The sequence below is a fragment of the Penaeus vannamei genome, chromosome 4 (genome assembly GCF_042767895.1).
Source record: "Penaeus vannamei isolate JL-2024 chromosome 4, ASM4276789v1, whole genome shotgun sequence".
In the NCBI taxonomy this organism is placed as follows: domain Eukaryota; kingdom Metazoa; phylum Arthropoda; class Malacostraca; order Decapoda; family Penaeidae; genus Penaeus; species Penaeus vannamei.
This window is the reverse complement of record NC_091552.1, coordinates 37,511,977-37,529,476: the sequence shown is the minus strand read 5'-3', so window position 1 is coordinate 37,529,476 and position 17,500 is coordinate 37,511,977. Positions and strand designations below refer to the sequence as shown.

The 17,500-nt window shown below is 32.6% G+C and overlaps 2 protein-coding genes across 3 annotated transcripts in view; one reads left to right on the top strand and one right to left on the bottom strand.

Moving 5' to 3' along the window:
- Positions 1 to 4,430, top strand: part of LOC113811784 (uncharacterized) — a 16,776-nt gene extending 12,346 nt beyond the window's left edge. The window contains exons 5-9 of the mRNA XM_027363599.2: positions 806 to 955; positions 1,198 to 1,356; positions 1,597 to 1,743; positions 2,173 to 3,228; positions 3,706 to 4,430. Coding sequence (XP_027219400.2) covers positions 806 to 955; positions 1,198 to 1,356; positions 1,597 to 1,743; positions 2,173 to 3,228; positions 3,706 to 3,885 — 1,692 coding nt within the window. The 3' untranslated portion in view covers positions 3,886 to 4,430. The remainder of the gene's footprint in view (positions 1 to 805; positions 956 to 1,197; positions 1,357 to 1,596; positions 1,744 to 2,172; positions 3,229 to 3,705) is intronic.
- LOC113811785 (FAD synthase) lies at positions 4,098 to 16,481 on the bottom strand. 2 transcript variants are annotated; one of them, XM_027363601.2, is made up of 13 exons: positions 16,364 to 16,481; positions 15,775 to 15,976; positions 13,343 to 13,437; positions 12,856 to 12,979; positions 12,244 to 12,356; positions 11,895 to 12,038; positions 11,515 to 11,660; positions 9,399 to 9,487; positions 9,057 to 9,195; positions 8,489 to 8,662; positions 8,253 to 8,374; positions 7,948 to 8,089; positions 4,098 to 7,672 (listed from the first exon to the last, which is right to left on the bottom strand). In XM_027363601.2, the coding sequence occupies exons 2-13, from the start codon at positions 15,830 to 15,832 to the stop codon at positions 7,525 to 7,527; spliced, it is 1,494 nt and encodes a 497-aa protein (XP_027219402.1). In that variant the 5' UTR covers positions 15,833 to 15,976; positions 16,364 to 16,481; the 3' UTR covers positions 4,098 to 7,524. The 2 variants fall into 2 exon arrangements, with proteins under 2 accessions (XP_027219402.1, XP_027219401.1); XM_027363600.2 differs by lacking the exon at positions 16,364 to 16,481 and having other exon boundaries at positions 15,775 to 16,073.
- Between the last annotated feature and the right edge of the window lie 1,019 nt (positions 16,482 to 17,500).

Sequence of the window (17,500 nt, the reverse complement as noted above, 5' to 3'; positions counted from 1 at the left end):
GTCTCCTGCAGGATAAAGTTTTATCATGTTTGCTAATGGAATTATGAGCTGTGTCAAATAATTCATATTTAAAGGTGTCCCACAGCACTGCAGGGTCTGTTAGGTTGTTGAGTCCTATGAAAAAATCCAAGATAGTGTCGGCAAACCTCCAAAATCTGGATGGATGGGGGAGGGGGGGTAAGGGTAGATGTGATGTCTAACTGGTATCAATGAATTCTGCATTCAGGTAAACCCAACAATTATGAAGTATCCTCCAAATGGTATTGACAAGGAAATGGTCTCCTTGCTGTACCAAGCCCAGTGATGTGGGTTATATCGCTGGAACCAGATACCAGAAGATCCTTAATCTCTAGGATCCTGTAAAGTCATGGATAAGTTTTCACTACTAGTATCAGCTCCTTAACTTTGCCGATATCCCATTAAGTTTGGAGTAAAACACCTTTTATGTCAAGTATACATACATTGATGGAAATATACACAGCAATGAAAGACAAAGTCAAAAGAGAGTTTCAGTCCCAATATTGTTCATTTGCTTGTCAACTGGAGCTTCTTCTACTAGTGAAGGCTGAAGTCTGCTAGCAGTAACTTAGGCTATCCTCTGTTTGGCTTTACTAGTAATAAACCAGCCTATTGAGCTGTTTGGTATACATGCATTGTCTCTGGTATCTCCTGCAGGATAAAGTTTTACCATGTTTGCTAGTGAGCTTCTGAGCTGTGACATTTTCACAGAAGACCAACAAGCATTAAATAATTTAGCTCACAATTTTTTTTTAGCAAAATTGTAATATATTACTTCTATTTTTAGGGTTCATTTGAGCTCAGTTACCAATTGCATCTATTGATGGGATACTGTGAAGGAGGAGATCTTTTCACTTGCATAAAACAGCAACATGGCAAGTTATTTTCTGAGCAACGCGTTATCCGTTGGTTCATTCAGATAACAATGGCACTGCAGGTAAGTATTAAGGCCAGGATCTTTTCCTGTGTTAAAAAAAATAATTCAGAGAAAATTTGTGTAGCTTCAATAAGTTTTCTGTAATTCAAGAAATTGTAAAATGTAGAAACTGTAAAAAAGTTCATTTGAGAAATACTACTGGTATGGACAATGCAGCACAACATGAATATATTGCAGGAAGTCAAGAGTTGCAAGTAAATTTTGTTTTAATATTAAACAACATCTTCATTTTTCCTTTCCAGTACCTCCATGGTCACAACATTTTACACAGGGATCTGAAGACTCAAAACATTTTCCTTACACGTTCAGGTCTTATAAAACTTGGTGATTTTGGTATTGCTCGAATCTTGGGGTCTTCCATTGATATGGCAACTACTATGATTGGCACTCCATATTACATGGTGAGTGTATGAAGAATGGAAGGTAAATCCTTCGCATATTACTTTGTAATAAATCTTACCATCCAGATGTTATAGGTTAGCCATACAAACATGAACATGTAATTTTCTTACTTCTTTATGTTCTAATAGCATATTTTTTAAAAATAAAATTTATATTTCTACTCCTATTAGTTAAAGATAAAGGCTTTATTGTATGTCCTGATATACTTACGTGTATGCCTTTTTCTCATTATTCCATAGAGTCCTGAACTGTTTGCTGGTCTTCCATACAACTATAAATCAGACATATGGGCTTTAGGGTGTTGTCTGTATGAACTTGTGACATTAAAACATGCATTCCATGCAAGAGACATGTCGGGTCTTATCTACAAAATATCACATGGCAAGGTGAGTAGTATACTTTAAGGTCATGTAGATTCTAAGTTGGACTTGGAATTCTACATATGGTATGTGTTATGTGATACAGATGTCACATAACATATATCTTAGTCATTGATAAACTTATGAAAATTTGTGCCTGTATGCTTCTTATTTATCTTATGTATTTCTGTCACCGATTTTACTCTCCAGTTGTCAACAATAAGAATGCAGTCATTAGATAAAAAGTATTTTTGTTGTCTAAGCAAGAAAAATAAATCAAAGAAGTGTGTTTTATATTATTAGATGGTTTTTAGGACTGATATTTATGAATGTTTTATTAACACTTGCTGATGTTATTTTCATATTGTGATAGTATTGAGTTTGGAGCTGCACCCAAACAATAGATCAGTTTACATTCTTTGGTTGAAAAAGCTCCTATTTCATCATTTTCCACAGATTGGAGGCATATCCAAAGTATATAGTGAAGATCTGCAGTGCCTGATTTCTGACATGCTTAATCGCACATCAGACGTAAGACCTAGCACATCACAAATCCTTCACAGACCATTTGTGAAGGGCCATATTTCAGCCTTTCTTAAGGACACTAAGCAGCCTGTACAATCTGATGAGGTTCGAAAGGTGGCAGAAGAGGATTGTAATATGCAGATAAATCCCAGGAAAGAGAATACATCTTTAAATGAGACAGGAAGGATTGTTGGTTGTATGTACTTGGCAGGAAAATTAAATGAAGAGAAAATGAAGGAAGAAGTGATTAGACCCAACCTTGGTGCCAGAAGATGTTGTGAAATATTTCCTGAATTTGAGTCTCTGCAGATCTCTGGTGATAAGATGAAGTTGGAAAGCAGATCAAAAGTTGAATCCAAGCCAAGTGGAGTCAAGGAGTGCCAGTGCAAAAGACAAGGGAATAAGGAAATGCCATCTGCAGGCCAGGGTTCAAAATCACGCAGACGTCGCCATCACAAGAACTCAGTTATTCCAGATTCAAGTACAAATCAAGAAACATTGGATGTTGCTGGAGATTCTTTTCTACCTGATATATCTTCTGCTGTCACAGCTGAATGCAGTCCATCAGCTTCCTCTGCCTTCTCTGCCAGAGAGAGGAGAAGGCAAAGAAGACTTCAGGAAAAAGACTTAGATATTGCATGTGAAGAAATGAAGATGAACAGTAGTAGAAGCACAGAGAATATCTTTGATTGTGAATATGTAACAGAAAAAGAAGTAAAAGCAAAAGCTAGTATTGATGCTTGTATAACGGGTGATACAGTTTCTGAAGCAGGTTTAGATAACCCATTAATTCAGGGTGTACCAGTGTCCTTAAAGTTCCAGGAAGTTACTGACTTTGTAAACATCCTGGACACAACACTAAGTGATGATGGTGTAGAAAACTTCAGTGAAAACTGTGTACAAGATCCACAGATTACAATGCCAAAGGATGGATTGGAATCAAGAATTGGTATTTTGGAAGATGCACTTAAAAATAAAGTGGGGAAGGTATGTAATATCCAGCCAATATTTAAAACATAAAACATGTAAAAATAGCTTTTAAAATGTATTTGTTTTTTTCAGTAAAATATTTTATTTTCTGCTTAGCTAAATTAATTAATAAAATAGATCTTGACAAGATAACTGTACACTGAAAAGAGAGCACAACTGGTGTAGAGAAGGGAATAACTTAAAAAAAAAAAAAAAAGTTGAAAGGAGGGAATGGTTGTTAGTAATTTATAGATAGTATATACCATATCTTTAAAACTGTTTACATTACTAGCTGATATAAACACTTGATAAGTTTTACACCAATTTATATATATATATATATATATATATATATATATATATATATATATATATATATATATATATATATTTTTTTTTTTTTTTTTTTTTTTTTTTTTTTTAAGCAAAATCTTTAGTCTTCTCTTTTTACCCCCTGTCCAAAATTTTTAAAAATGTCAATTCTTTTTTCTTCAGGGCCAAGCAGCAGAAGTGATAAGTTTGGTCAAGACAAACTCTTGGGAGGGCTGGGAAGACCAGAGAGCATTGGCAGAGAAGATACTAGGAGATCCCCTGTTTTCTTCAGTTGCAACTATAGTTTGGCACCTAAAATTGTGTTACTGTTTTCATAATGATGAACTTGATCATCCTGTATGAAATATAGACATTTACATGATGATAGTGAAATCTTATAGATTTTTCAAATATATATTACTCTTAGAGCTATACTGGTATCACATAAATAAAAAAATAATTGTCTTACACTGCCATGACAGTAACCTGGTTCATCTAGTCGAAATGTGATATGTGTTTTATCATTTTATTTTATTTTATAGGTATTATTTTTTATTGAAATAAAATGGCGTAGGTTTAGTATTTTGATGTTTTTAATTTTATACACTCTTACTGTTGCAAAATATGTAGATATTATTTTATTGTTCACATTTGAACAGCAAATTTATATTGCTAATTGCTGGTTAACAAGATAACAAGATATAGCCAGTGGTTTACACTTCCAAGAAAGATAACTAGTCTATTTTACTTAGAAATTCAGACAAATTATATATTTATAATTTCTTTTTGAGAGATACTACTTGTATTTTGTGCAAGGTGAGTTCTTCATATATTTTTTAAAAATAATCCCTAAATATAATTGTACTTCACTCAGACCACCAAATAAAGTTAATATATGAAGTTGAGAATGTATATTTCATATGCCCTTCAAAATTTCCAGTGTTGGAGAACAATAAATAACATCTGGGTTATATATCACTCTCAGGCTGATGAATGAGACTATTGATAGAAAAAATCATGATACAAATATTGTGAAACCAGTAACACTAAACAAGCACAATGCATTTTTTTTATTAATAAGAGAACTGACTAGAGTCAACTTATGAATCAATTATTATTTAAGTGGTGAGGAAGGTAAATTCAAAACTGAATATTTGTTGAGAAGATATACTAAACTCGCAGGACCGAAGCAGGTGGTTAACTGTTAACACATCAATACCACATCAAGTAGCTTAGTGCTTCACATGTTCATAAAACTGATAAACCCTGGAACTAGAGACAGATTACTAGTATGAAAATTTATACTTCAGACTGATTCACTCTTAAAAAAAGGTTATTGTTTAGTTGTTTAACTAATGTATCTGGTTATGAGAAACTACCTATACCTTAATTACTCACCTTAATGAGACAACTTTAAAAATTACAGAAATTATATATACCCAAAATATCTGCCACAGTATTTCCTGTCATAATTTAGTGTTAAATATGAACTTCGTAAGATGAGGACAGTCAACAACGAACAAAGAAAATACCCTACATAACATTTATATTAACTTTTTTGGTTTGAACAATATGTATACGAATATTTAAATGATATAACGCTTTTAACCAAATTATCAAACCATTTTATCTTCATATTTAGCTTTACAATAATATGAAATATACTATAAAATTAACCAAATATTTTGATTTGGTTAAATCACTCCCAGTGCTACATGTATAATTCTGTAGAAGACTACACAGGCATAACAAAGTGCCATCAGTTTACATTGTTTACATATTCCTACATCACTTGTGCATATAGTTTATTGCTTGTAATAGCATCACTTCCAACAAGGACTATATGCTCTAGCATCACTTCTCATTAGGAAAGATATGCTAGAACATGTAATTTATTGAAGGTTATAAGGCACTTTTTACAGAGCTGGTACTTATAACAACAAATGCAAATTGTAAATGAAGATAAGTATAAAAAGATTTAGAAGTTTCTACAATAAGTAACCAAGCATTTGCATTATACTTGCCATTTTTTCCATCTTGTCTTTAAATTATAATGATAATGTAATAGTAAACTGGATTAGCAAGATGTATTTCCTAAAAAGAAGTAATGAATGAAGAAAGTTTTAACCCTTTGGTCGTGGATGACATGAATCATGCAATGGCTGTGGTGGACTGAGTCATGGATGGCACTATATAACAACATACCTCATGCTACCAGCTTATCAGAGGGAAATTGTATTTCTTCTAAAGAAGTGCCATCATTTGTTTGGTGTCACTAATAGACACAGGCACTTAGTGAAGGGAAACTGTTATTTATATCTTTTTAAAACTCTGGTTTATCAAATAGCTACAAGCTAATGTTCTACTTGAAGTACTGAATGAGCTGGGCATAAATGGGGGAAACTGCCAATGCACACCAAGAAAATCGCTTTACTGGTCACTTGCCAATTTTTAAGACTCCAGTTAATACAAGAATATTGTTTAAGTAGATGGGTTATGTAATCTCAAAGGACATGCCTTGTTTATTCTAAAAATCAGAAATATAAACCCTACTTACAAACATAAAATATTCATCAGTTGTAAATACTGATAAATCAAGAGCTTACTAACAGCTACAGATATATACTGTATTTATTCACAAAATTGATGTGAAAAAGACACATCTGAATGAAACAAACTTAAAAATAAACAACTCTGTAGCTCTAAAATATATGCACCAATAACACACCCAAAGAATTACCTTGTGCACACAGTGAGGTAACATAAACATGTGCCCTTAGATACCACACTACTTCTCCTGAGTTTACTTAAAAGCAACATAAGTACAGTGGGAAATTATTTTGTCATTTCTTTTTCTTAAATAATATAAAAATATTTCTGCAGGTAAAAAATAACACTGACATGATTATCTGTTACAAAAATATGTTACTATAACAGGAAATTAGATTCATATATAATCTCTACTTAATAACATGTTTGGATATGAGAAATTAATAGTGGGGTATAAATAAAAGGGAAAAAAAGATAAAATTTCATAGCTCAATCAAAATCTAGAGGTAGCTACTGACTTTACATGTAACTAATTATTACATGTCAAAAATGTTTATTTTCATATGATATTCAACTTGGCATAAAACAGTCATAAAATGACTGTCATGTCAAAGAAAAGAATTCAGAAATTGTAATAAATTATACTATGCAATCATAAAATTTGAAGACATGTTTAATATTATATTATTAAATTTGTAAAAGTTGAAATGCTGTGAATATTATTGACAAAGTGAAATTATATTAAATGTTGCATTAAGATATGATAATTAAATGTTTTTACTACTGTAAAATTGAAACATATATTTTCTATTCAAAATAACATCAACAATGACCATATATAACATATATGCTATTATAGCTTTTTCAGAGTAAGACTATAAAAGTAAAACATTACTTGGAGCATTAATGTAATAGCTAAACTTTGGGTATTTTTATCTGCAATCTCTAAATGTTCCATGACAATGCTTTTTTACTTTTTACAGCATAACTGTGATTTACTTGATTCATGAAAAAACAACAATCCTAAATCTCAATACTACAAACAGCCACCAACTGAATTAAGACAATTGGTTTTGAAAAGACAGAAGGGGTTGTCATAATTCTACTAATAAAATGGCATATGCATATTTTTAAAATCCTAAATATACGTGCCACTTAACTGGGTGCTTTCTAAGTTTAAGGTATAAAGTAACTATCTTTTGTCAGAGCTCTTGAAAGGTAGCCTTGAAATAGAAATTGGAATATATCATTATAAAAAGTGGGAAGAATGAAAGGAGATAAAAAAGTGCATTAAAAAAAATAATAATGATAAAAAAAACAAAGTCCACTTTAAGTTCATGTAAATTTGAAATGGTAGAAATATTCATAGAGAAATTTAACCTCAAGTAACAGTCATGTGTAAAAATTTCATATGAAAATACAAATACTGGTATCATTATCATGCAAAATTTTTCAGTGTTTACTGGAGATGCGACCTTTACGTTCCATGTCCTCTTCTTTGAGGGTATATGCAGGAAGGTAGACAACTTGGCCAATGCGATCTCTCGTCTCCAACAAAGGATTGGGTAATGTGTTGTCTTGGCTTCCTAGAGATGTATACCTGGTGTGTAATAACAGAATAAAAATAACTGATAGCAAATAAAAAAAATTGTATACAACTTCCTCATTATTCCAATGAGCCATTAGTATGAAAATCAAAATCAATATATCTATTCATAACTAATATCAACACATTCTATAGTATAATATAACTTCTATAATATAACTTCTATCACTATTTGTCGTTTGCATAAATTTAGCCCACGACATGTATTACTGTATAATTTACAACACTGTTCAAATCATACTACAAAATTACTCTCACTTGATTCTTACCCTCTGTCATACAAAGGACAGTAAGGAAGATAAAGGCCTCGGATGAAATCCCACACATTACTATATTTCCAATTGAGAATAGGATTAACTCGCATCATTGCTGGCCAATCCTTATCCGTTGGAGAGAAAAAGTCCAATTCATCTGAAAAACAAGCAAACATGCCCTTCAACTGAGGTGTGTGAGTACTGGAAAAAATAAGTCAATTATCTGTACAGAAACAACAATTGTGACATATACAGAGATTAAATAAAACAGAAAATAAACACAAAACAATCTCTAACAGAATAGAAACAGAACAGCTCACCAGAGTATGGATCACTACGACGAGTGCCCATAATCATTGCTTTGATCTTTGGTCTATTTTCCAGGACCTTTGCTAAAGCTGCCTTCATGGGCCCTGGTATAATATCACAATCCAAGTCATACCTGGTAAAGAAATACCAATATATCAATTGATAGAAAATTTAAGAAGAGAGGAAATACAAAAATAAATATTTAATTAACTTGTTATTATAATCATCTTCAACTCTGATAACTTACCTATTTACAGAATGTTGTACAAATTCTGTGACTTGTGGAAAAGCTTTGGGTTCAGTTATGTAAACAGCTTGAAGCTTGTTCTTGGGATACTTCTTCTGCATTAAAGCATATGCCAAATGTAGTACAACTAGACAATCTTTCCCGCCATTATAACAAATACAGATTTCCTCAGGGCTGGAAAGAACAAGGGAATGATAACCCAAACTGTGAAAAAGTGTTGTCTGAGCCTCACTAGTTTAGAAGCTTAAAAATTCAGGACAGTGATTTGAATCAGGCAGTTAATAGCTTGCAAGACTGGACCAAAGCTTCGTCAAAAAGCGGCCCTGTAATCGGTAACATGATACAGTATATGCATATTTGCCTCTTTTACCCTAAGCTTAACTGATTCAGAAATCTACTATGCCAGTTCCTGTGTTGTCCTATGCTTGTTGGACAAGTGAGGGTGAACCTGTATAAGGAATATCTGTGCAGTGAGTGTCTCAAATTCAACCTAAGAATATGTAATTCATCATCTTATTACTAATCATCCTACACAAAAATACTATGCATTTTACAAGATTTCCAGTACCTGTATCTGTCAAAACATTGGTTTAAGATATCCAGTGCTTCTTGAAGTGGTGCTTCCAGAGAAGGATTTAGTACAGAAAGATTATCAATGTAGTCCCAAGGTGAAGTGACAGTGTCTTCCATGTAGTCAATCACTGTTCCTAGTGAAGAAACCGTTTGGTAAACATTGTGGTAACCTTAAATATATCATTCTGCTGAACATTTAAAAAAGGCTGAAATGGAAAATATAAATAACGAACATGCATATACATACAAATACTTTTATAATCTTAGCAACATTTCCAAATTCTAAAGTAATACTACATTTTTCTATCTAAATATTTCAAGAATATCCAAAACATACCTTCTTCAAGTTGGCTTTTGAAATACTGTTCAGCCTCCTGTAATATTTCCTCATCTAGTGACTCCATAGTAATCTTAGTTTTGTAGTAACTGTTGAAAAAGACATGTAAAATTATAAACAGATTAGTGAAGTTATTCATCAATTTTCCTCTTAAATAAAATGTTTTATAACCAAAAAGCAATATCCAGTTTCTAAATATACTTATTACAATGAATGCTGGAATGAAGTTAGGAACTTATACCAGCAATTACAAATTTTAAGAGTATTACCAAAGCTTTTGAAAATATCTACACAGATGATATGTTAATATATTACTATCAATTATCAGGTGATGAAGAGAACTTGATCTAACCCACAATTTTAATATGCCTTTGTGCTCCATGCTATAAAAGTGATCAAGAGTGTGAGAAGGTGAATGCCAAGCAAAGATAGTATTGCAGCTCAAAACTGTGTGGACAACTAGATAATTAGAGACAACCCTGAAAAAAGTCAAAGAAAAAAAGGAAAAAAATGAAGAGAAAAGGAAAAGGACTGAAATAAAGAATGAAGAAACTAATACTTTAAAAATTATCTGCATACACTATGGCTTTTGTCTAGATTGCTGTACATTTTCCATCTTAACTGTCACAATTAGAGATTTAGTTGTATGAAAGAAAAAATGTGTTCTTTGACAAAATTCTTTGACAGAATTCTAAAGAGAAATGCTATAAATATTTTGATACTGTAGAGCTCTAATGCCTTCCAAAAGAGACATGTTAACTGGAAATTTAAAAATGCATTTTTGCACTATTTCCTAATATTTATTTTCAGGCCTGGACTGACAACTTTCCCACCAAAAATTAATTGATGACTTTGCACTTGAAGCAAAATTATGGTGATAAAAAGAAATCAAGAATCTATTCTACATTCTTCAAATAAATATGTTCACTGTATGTATAAAAGGAAACATGAAATGGATAGGGAATGGAAATGATAAAAATCAGAAACAATACTGTTCATCTATTGCTAAACAAAGAAATCATTTGCCTACTAGTGATATCCTGCATAAGCATCTTATATAAGAAAAGCACTAAGATAGTCGACTCAGCGCCAGTTATGTCTGAAGTGTCTTATTTCTGTTTTTTGCAAAATATGAATTTATAAACCAGACACCCTGAAGCAGTCGGGTAAATTACAGCAGTGTAGCACTGGAGAAGCAGCATAAATGATGTTCTGTGTTTGGTTAAGTGTTAAAAAATAGTAAATATTAATATAACTTCTTATTGGAGTACTTTCATCTCTACAACTAAAATGGCTGGTTGACTGCAGGAAAATCATAAGCTTTTGTGGGGCTCCTTCATATCACCAAACTCATGTTTGTGTCATCTGTGTCATAAAGAAAGTATTGAATAGTTGTGTGAAGGTAAGGACCACCATTTGTGTAAAGAGCAGGGAAATAATGATAGCTACCACATACTAAATATACAAGAATCATATGAACAGAATATTTCCAAGCTCCATTTGCTCCTGCATGTCAAACCTTAAGGTATAATTCAAAGGTGGTGCTTTTAAGTAAGAAGTTAAATCAAATGTGTTACAAGATGTGAAATATAGTTACTTTCATTGTAATCTGTGTGGTAACCCATCTTCAGCCAAGTGTGCAAACAAAAGGTATTGATAATAAATAATCCCACCTGTTCATACTATATTCCTGACAAAGTTTTCCTTCAGAGTCCAGCCTGGGAGTAACAAAAAATAAAGACTCTTTTCTTCAAATCTTATCTCAGAACAAACTGTTATCACATTTTTTATACAATGTCTAGGCTGGCCTGTTACTTAGTTTTAAAATTCACTGCCAAAAGCCTGTGTACCTTAATGTATATCTGTGCTTGCTTGTTTCTCTGTCACAGTCAAATATGAGAGGTGTTAAGCTTATTGTGAAAGGAGATGTTATCTCTATAATGGAAACACTTAATCAACATGCTAAAAATGTTAGATACCAAAACAAAAATATTTTGTCTTGAACTAGTGTTATCTACATTATATATTATATAGCAAAATTATTTTAATTTTTAAACTGTAAATGTGGCTAATCTACAGCATCAAAGAAATACATGAACCACACCTCCATACTAACCTATGAAATAACTTGGGATATGAACCAAAAGACACAGATGGATATTTGGCAACAGTGTCATTTAAATATGTTGCAATACTGACTTCATCAGCAGTAAGGAACACACGATGGACTTTAAAACCCATGCCAGGCCTGTGGAATAGTTTCTGCAAGTAAAAATGAAACATAAATAAATACTGACACCTGAAAGAAGCCAGCTACAAAACAATGTACTATACAGTAAACTGTAACTACATACTTTACTGATCTCTATACATGTGCAAAGTATTCTGCATACTATATAATGTTCCATAAATAATATACACTGATGAAATTAAACTGTGTTCTGCAACAAACTGAATGAAAAGTATAACCAGAAATAATGTGTCATAAAATATTACCTCTCCAAGTAATGCAAAGGCTCTCTCAAGCAGGTGTGGAACTCCAGGAAATATTGTCACATTCTTCACTGAAATTATTGGGTAACGTGATTTAACACCCTTTGATTTATCCTCTCCAAAGTGAAGCTCTGCACTCTCAGGAATCTGTTGGTCAATAAAAGAACACAATAGAATTTTTTATACATATTCATATCAAGATTATGATTCAATAAAATACAAACTATGAGGGTCATTTCAAATATCTACTTACAAAATCAAACTCATATTTCAAGATTCATTTAAGACAATAACCATTCCTTTACTACATGAATAAGTACTAGAAACTTATCAGTTCCATCTTTCACCCTACGTGAGCCATCTTCATAGCTGGAGAGCTGAGATCATCAGTTTTGAAAAACCCGCTTATAAGCTTGACTAACAATGGGTGTGGGTGGACTTTCTCTTCAAACGCAGCTGCAACTCCTGCAAATACATGATGGAGAAAATATTGAGCTTTGTCTTACCCGGACATTGCCATTTAACAAAGATTATGTAAATACAAAAGCATATCAAATTTTATCAATGATAATTAATTTTCTTTTACATACTGCTGGTGTATAGAACCATTTATGCCTATGAGATATGAAAAAGTCTGCTGACAGTTCTGAAGATATTCTCACAGACAGGGATTGTACCCTCTGATAATACAGAAAATTGTAGAAATCAAGAGAACTGACATACAAACTAAAAACCTGTTGCTTACACGCACAAATCTATGTTTATATAAATCAGATCTGATTCAAAAACTTTTACACAGTCAATAATCAATCTTATAAAAAACTAAGACTGAAACAAAAATAACACAACACATGTAAATTCTTCAATAATATCTAATGCAAAAACAGAAAGCAAACTAAATTCATAAATTCCAAAGAAAACAATTATGTGCAAGAAGTAGAAGAAAAAAGGAAACAATTCTTACCCTCAAATGTAAGGTCATCATGTGTGGGACCAATGCCACCTGATGTTAGGACAAATGTGTATGCCTTGGAAAATTGGGCTACTTCTTTTGCTATGGTTGGAACATCATCTGGTATCACAGAAACCTGAAAATTTGAAATTTTCTTATAGGAAACCTTTTCTATCTTTTGGCAAGTATTAAATGTTAGCTCTTTGTCAGAGAGAACAAAAAACTGAATAACTGTTCACAAAAAATAATGAATTGATTATTTCTAGTTAATAGCACAATAGCAGAAATGAAGTTCTGTACCTCATGAATGGTGTTCGATATGTAATTAGTAAAAGAGCTTGTCATAGCTTTAATTAATGCATCTATGCACTGATTTATTCATTATTTAGTCATTTAATAACAAAAGCTATCCTTAGGAATAAATATGAACATATCATGGAGAATACAGCAGCCTGTCTCTAATACTGTATATAAAATATGAAGTGACTCTTCAACTCACCCTTTGAACTTTTACACCATAACTATGTAGATGCTTTGATAGAAAGTGGGTGTTTGTATCACGAGTTTGGCCTTTCAAGATCTCATCACCAATTACTGAAATTGTCAAAAAAATCCATGAATACAGTACTACTATAATGACTTGACCTACACTCACTCACTCACTCACTCTCTCTCTTTTGGGTAGGATCAAAAAGGGTAATGGCACATTCCACAGGCATAGTAAGGATATGCAATGTATGCAAAAAATATAGGAAAAAAATGTAAACTAATAAAAAAACATATCACATTCTAAACTAACGTTTAATATTAAAACTGACAATTTACATAAACACTGGGTGTAATCATGAGAACTGAAAATGACTGGTTAACTACTGGCAATAGTTTTACAGTTTTATTTTATGAATTATATTTTGGACCCCAGACAAGTTATACAGAAAACTCTCACAGATAAGAAAACTGATTTTTTAAGAAGATATAGTAAGAATTAAGTCAAGCATTAGATAGGAAAATGTTTAGAAGCTATTACAGGACATCTGCCTTTGTGACTATCAGAAGTTTGACAAAGGTACAAATCTTCCAAAAAGTATGTTCCAGGAATATAAAGCATGCCATGATATACTTAATGTAAGGTTTCAAATCCTTGCTAGATTGAGGCATCCAGACTACAGCAATCTCTTGCCACTGTACTACTGTTATACTGAACTTATGATTATATGGCATGGCCCATTTTAAAAGCCATAGTGGCTGTCTTTTTAAAATACATCATATAATGAGTTCATCATGCAAGTAAAAGAAAGATGTGGGTATAAACAGTGCCATACTTTAACTTTTCATACTACTACCTGAAGAAAAATCATCCAACCACTTAAGCAGCAGTCACTATGGTCTTGTTTGTCAAGGGATCCCTAAACAGCCACAATTGTGTCTGTCAGCTACAGTGGGATTGGTCACACTATGCAAAATGTCCCTTCATGGAGAAAAATCATCCCAGAAAAGACCAAAGAGTCTTAATAACCTTGTGGAAGAACTTTGCATCAAGGTATTTGTGGATTCTATAAATACCATTGCATATGCTGTAGAATGAAAAATTCAAGAAAGACACTAAACTTAAAAAAGCCTATCCATGCATTTTACTAATTATCACACATCATACAACTATGCCAAGTACCCCGATACCCCATATTTCAACAGAAATAGAAAATTTGACAATAATCTTTCCAATAGCACTAAAAACTAGTTTTGAGGAAGAAAGCACTATAACTGAAACTAAGTAAAATATTAGTAATTGTTGATCATGGCACAGCCTTGCCAGCGTTATGCTCATACCCTGAGCAAATCTAAGTTTCTTGTTGATTTCATACATTATTGTTAGTTTCATCTTTCTGCTATCATGATATTTGTGCATGGTATTACATAATTGTTCTATGTCTCTCACTTTGTCCACCAGGGAATAAATAATGTCGGAAATGAGCTCTGTGTCTTCAGCTGCAGGACTGTGTGTTTGCAATCCTTGATCAAATGAACATTTGTCTGGATAATCTTTAAAATTTTAGTGAGACATTATTGTTAGTTGTAATATATATTACTTATTTCTACAATACAATTGTGCCTAACTCAGCCTAAATTTTAGAATATGCGAATTTTAAACCTCAGTATACCTTATTGAGTTTGACAGGTATTCAATTCCAACACATACACATGCTTTGCATTGTATATGCTGAAGGTACAATAATCTAAACTGATATGTCCACAAACAAAGCAATTATCTAAGAAATATGTAAGAGAGCTGTTGCATTGTTCTTTCATCTGAGTAGAGGTTCCTCCACATATAACATCTGATACTTTTATCATAAAAAGGTAATATGCCCTAATGGATAGAATGATTGAAAATAAGACATTTTTCATCTAGAGCATTACCTTTGTAAGTTACTAATAAGAAAGTTGTTAATATGTACTTTGGTATACATTTACTGGAAAATGTAATGGCACTAAAATAACTGAAGAGAAAAACATGAAATCTGTGTAAGCCAAAAATACCATCAGAAATTAGATAAATAGGTCATGACAAATGCCACACTGAGAGTGTCCACAGTAATTAAGTGGGGGTCCAGGGGAGGAGCCCCTGAAAAGGAAATACTGAGATCGAATGGGGTTTCCGATGGAAAATAACATTCACACGAATTACAGCATTGATAATTGAAAGAAGGAATAATGATTGTAAGATTGGATGGCTGTGTGAAAAAATTACCCTCCCAAAAATAAACGAAGCAAATGTTGTACCTTACTACTGCTAGGATTAGAGAACAATTATTGGCCCTGAGTGAACTTATATTTTTTTCTTTTTTTCTTTTTTTTTTACATACTACAGAAACCCTTCTAACAAAAAGTTTGGGGAATAACAGATAAACATGAAGCTATCGATTTGCTTACTGATAATGCCAGCTGTAGGCACTGAGGACGCCTCCGGGATACCGTTCTGCTCGCTCATCCTGACGAAGGTGGTATGGAGACCTCTGTGGACACCTGGGAAGGAAGCTCTGTAAGACCTTCTTCTCCCTAGTGTATTTACTGCTGGCGTCACAGTTCTCCTGGCCGGGTTGACAGACTTGATGGCAGCGCCCCACCGTCCTCCCTGCCACAACACTTGACTGATTAAGTTCATATCTTTTCCCTTCCCCAGAGCAACACCTCGCTCCCTGCCCTCGAACACCGTGCTTTCTACAGCCCCATTGCGTTATTTTTGAAGAAAATCATTGTTAAAATTAGCTGTATCTCACATCTGGCAATGCTGCATTGATATCCAATATGACCCTTGGAACTCCAAGTCAATGGAGGGTAAAATTACGGTTTCATGCAAAATTACGGTATTGACATCCCTTTCAACAAACGCAAACATAGTCCAATATGTTATGTAACTTTTTACGGGGAGTTTTAAAACACGTTAAATAACTGATAAAAAACTATTATAAAATCAAATATACTTCACGAAAGAAATTGCAAAGTGTGGGCGATTAATTACCCTAGAACGCCGATGTGCAGGTGTGTGCAAGCGTCAGCTGGGTATGAGTGACTCAAATTGAACGTGGACTCGTTCTGAACTAGAAGAATGTCTATTATTCTGTCTTAGTTCATGTCTCATTACTTTTCAAGTAAATAATTTATGACAAAATTAATTGAATTATTGGTATACTGCACTAATACTTTAGTATGATATCTAACACGAAAAGCGCTTGACAACTGACATAAGAATTTACAACTGCTCGCAGTAATCGCAAAATTTCATTGAGCGCAGCGTTAACCTTGAACGTAGTTTAAAATGGTTAACTTCAAACACAGGAATCGTAGGTAAAATATATGTAGCAGGAAAAAAAGAAAAATGTCTTGACGTAAAAGCATGAAGTGACATCAACGATTCGCAGAAAGTGTCAATATACAAAATGTATCTTGAACCAAAACAATAAAACACGCATACCAGACATTTTACAGACGAATGGAAATTCACGTGTAATATTATAATAGAAAAAAATAAAAATAAATGGATACATAATTACTTGAGGCATTTCTCTCGTGAAATTAACTGTTGACAATTAACGGCATTAGCTCTTTCGCCAAAATGTGTCTTGTTTTGTCTGCGATTCCTTCATCACTACTACTACTGCTGTTGTTACAGCTACTACTACTACAACTACTACTGCAACTACGACAAATTATACTACTACTATTACTTCTAACAATGGCAATAATTATAATAATTATTATAATAATTATGGTAAGAATGATAACAGTTACTATTATAGTAATAGTAAAAATGATAACGATGAAATATTTATAATTACAACAATAATGACAAAGATTAGTATAATGACAATGATAGAGATTAGTATAATGGCAGTGATAATGATACTAGTAATAATGCTATTAATAATGATAATAATGATAATAATGATCATGATAATTAACGAGGATGATGATGGGTTGAATAAAAACATTAGTTATCATGATCATCATAATAGTGATAATGATGATTGTAATCATTATAAAAATAGCAATTATGACGATAATAAGGATAAAGGTAGTCTTAATAATAATAATAAGACGAACAACAAAAAGAACAACAATGATAATGATAATTTTCATTATTATTATCATTACCATT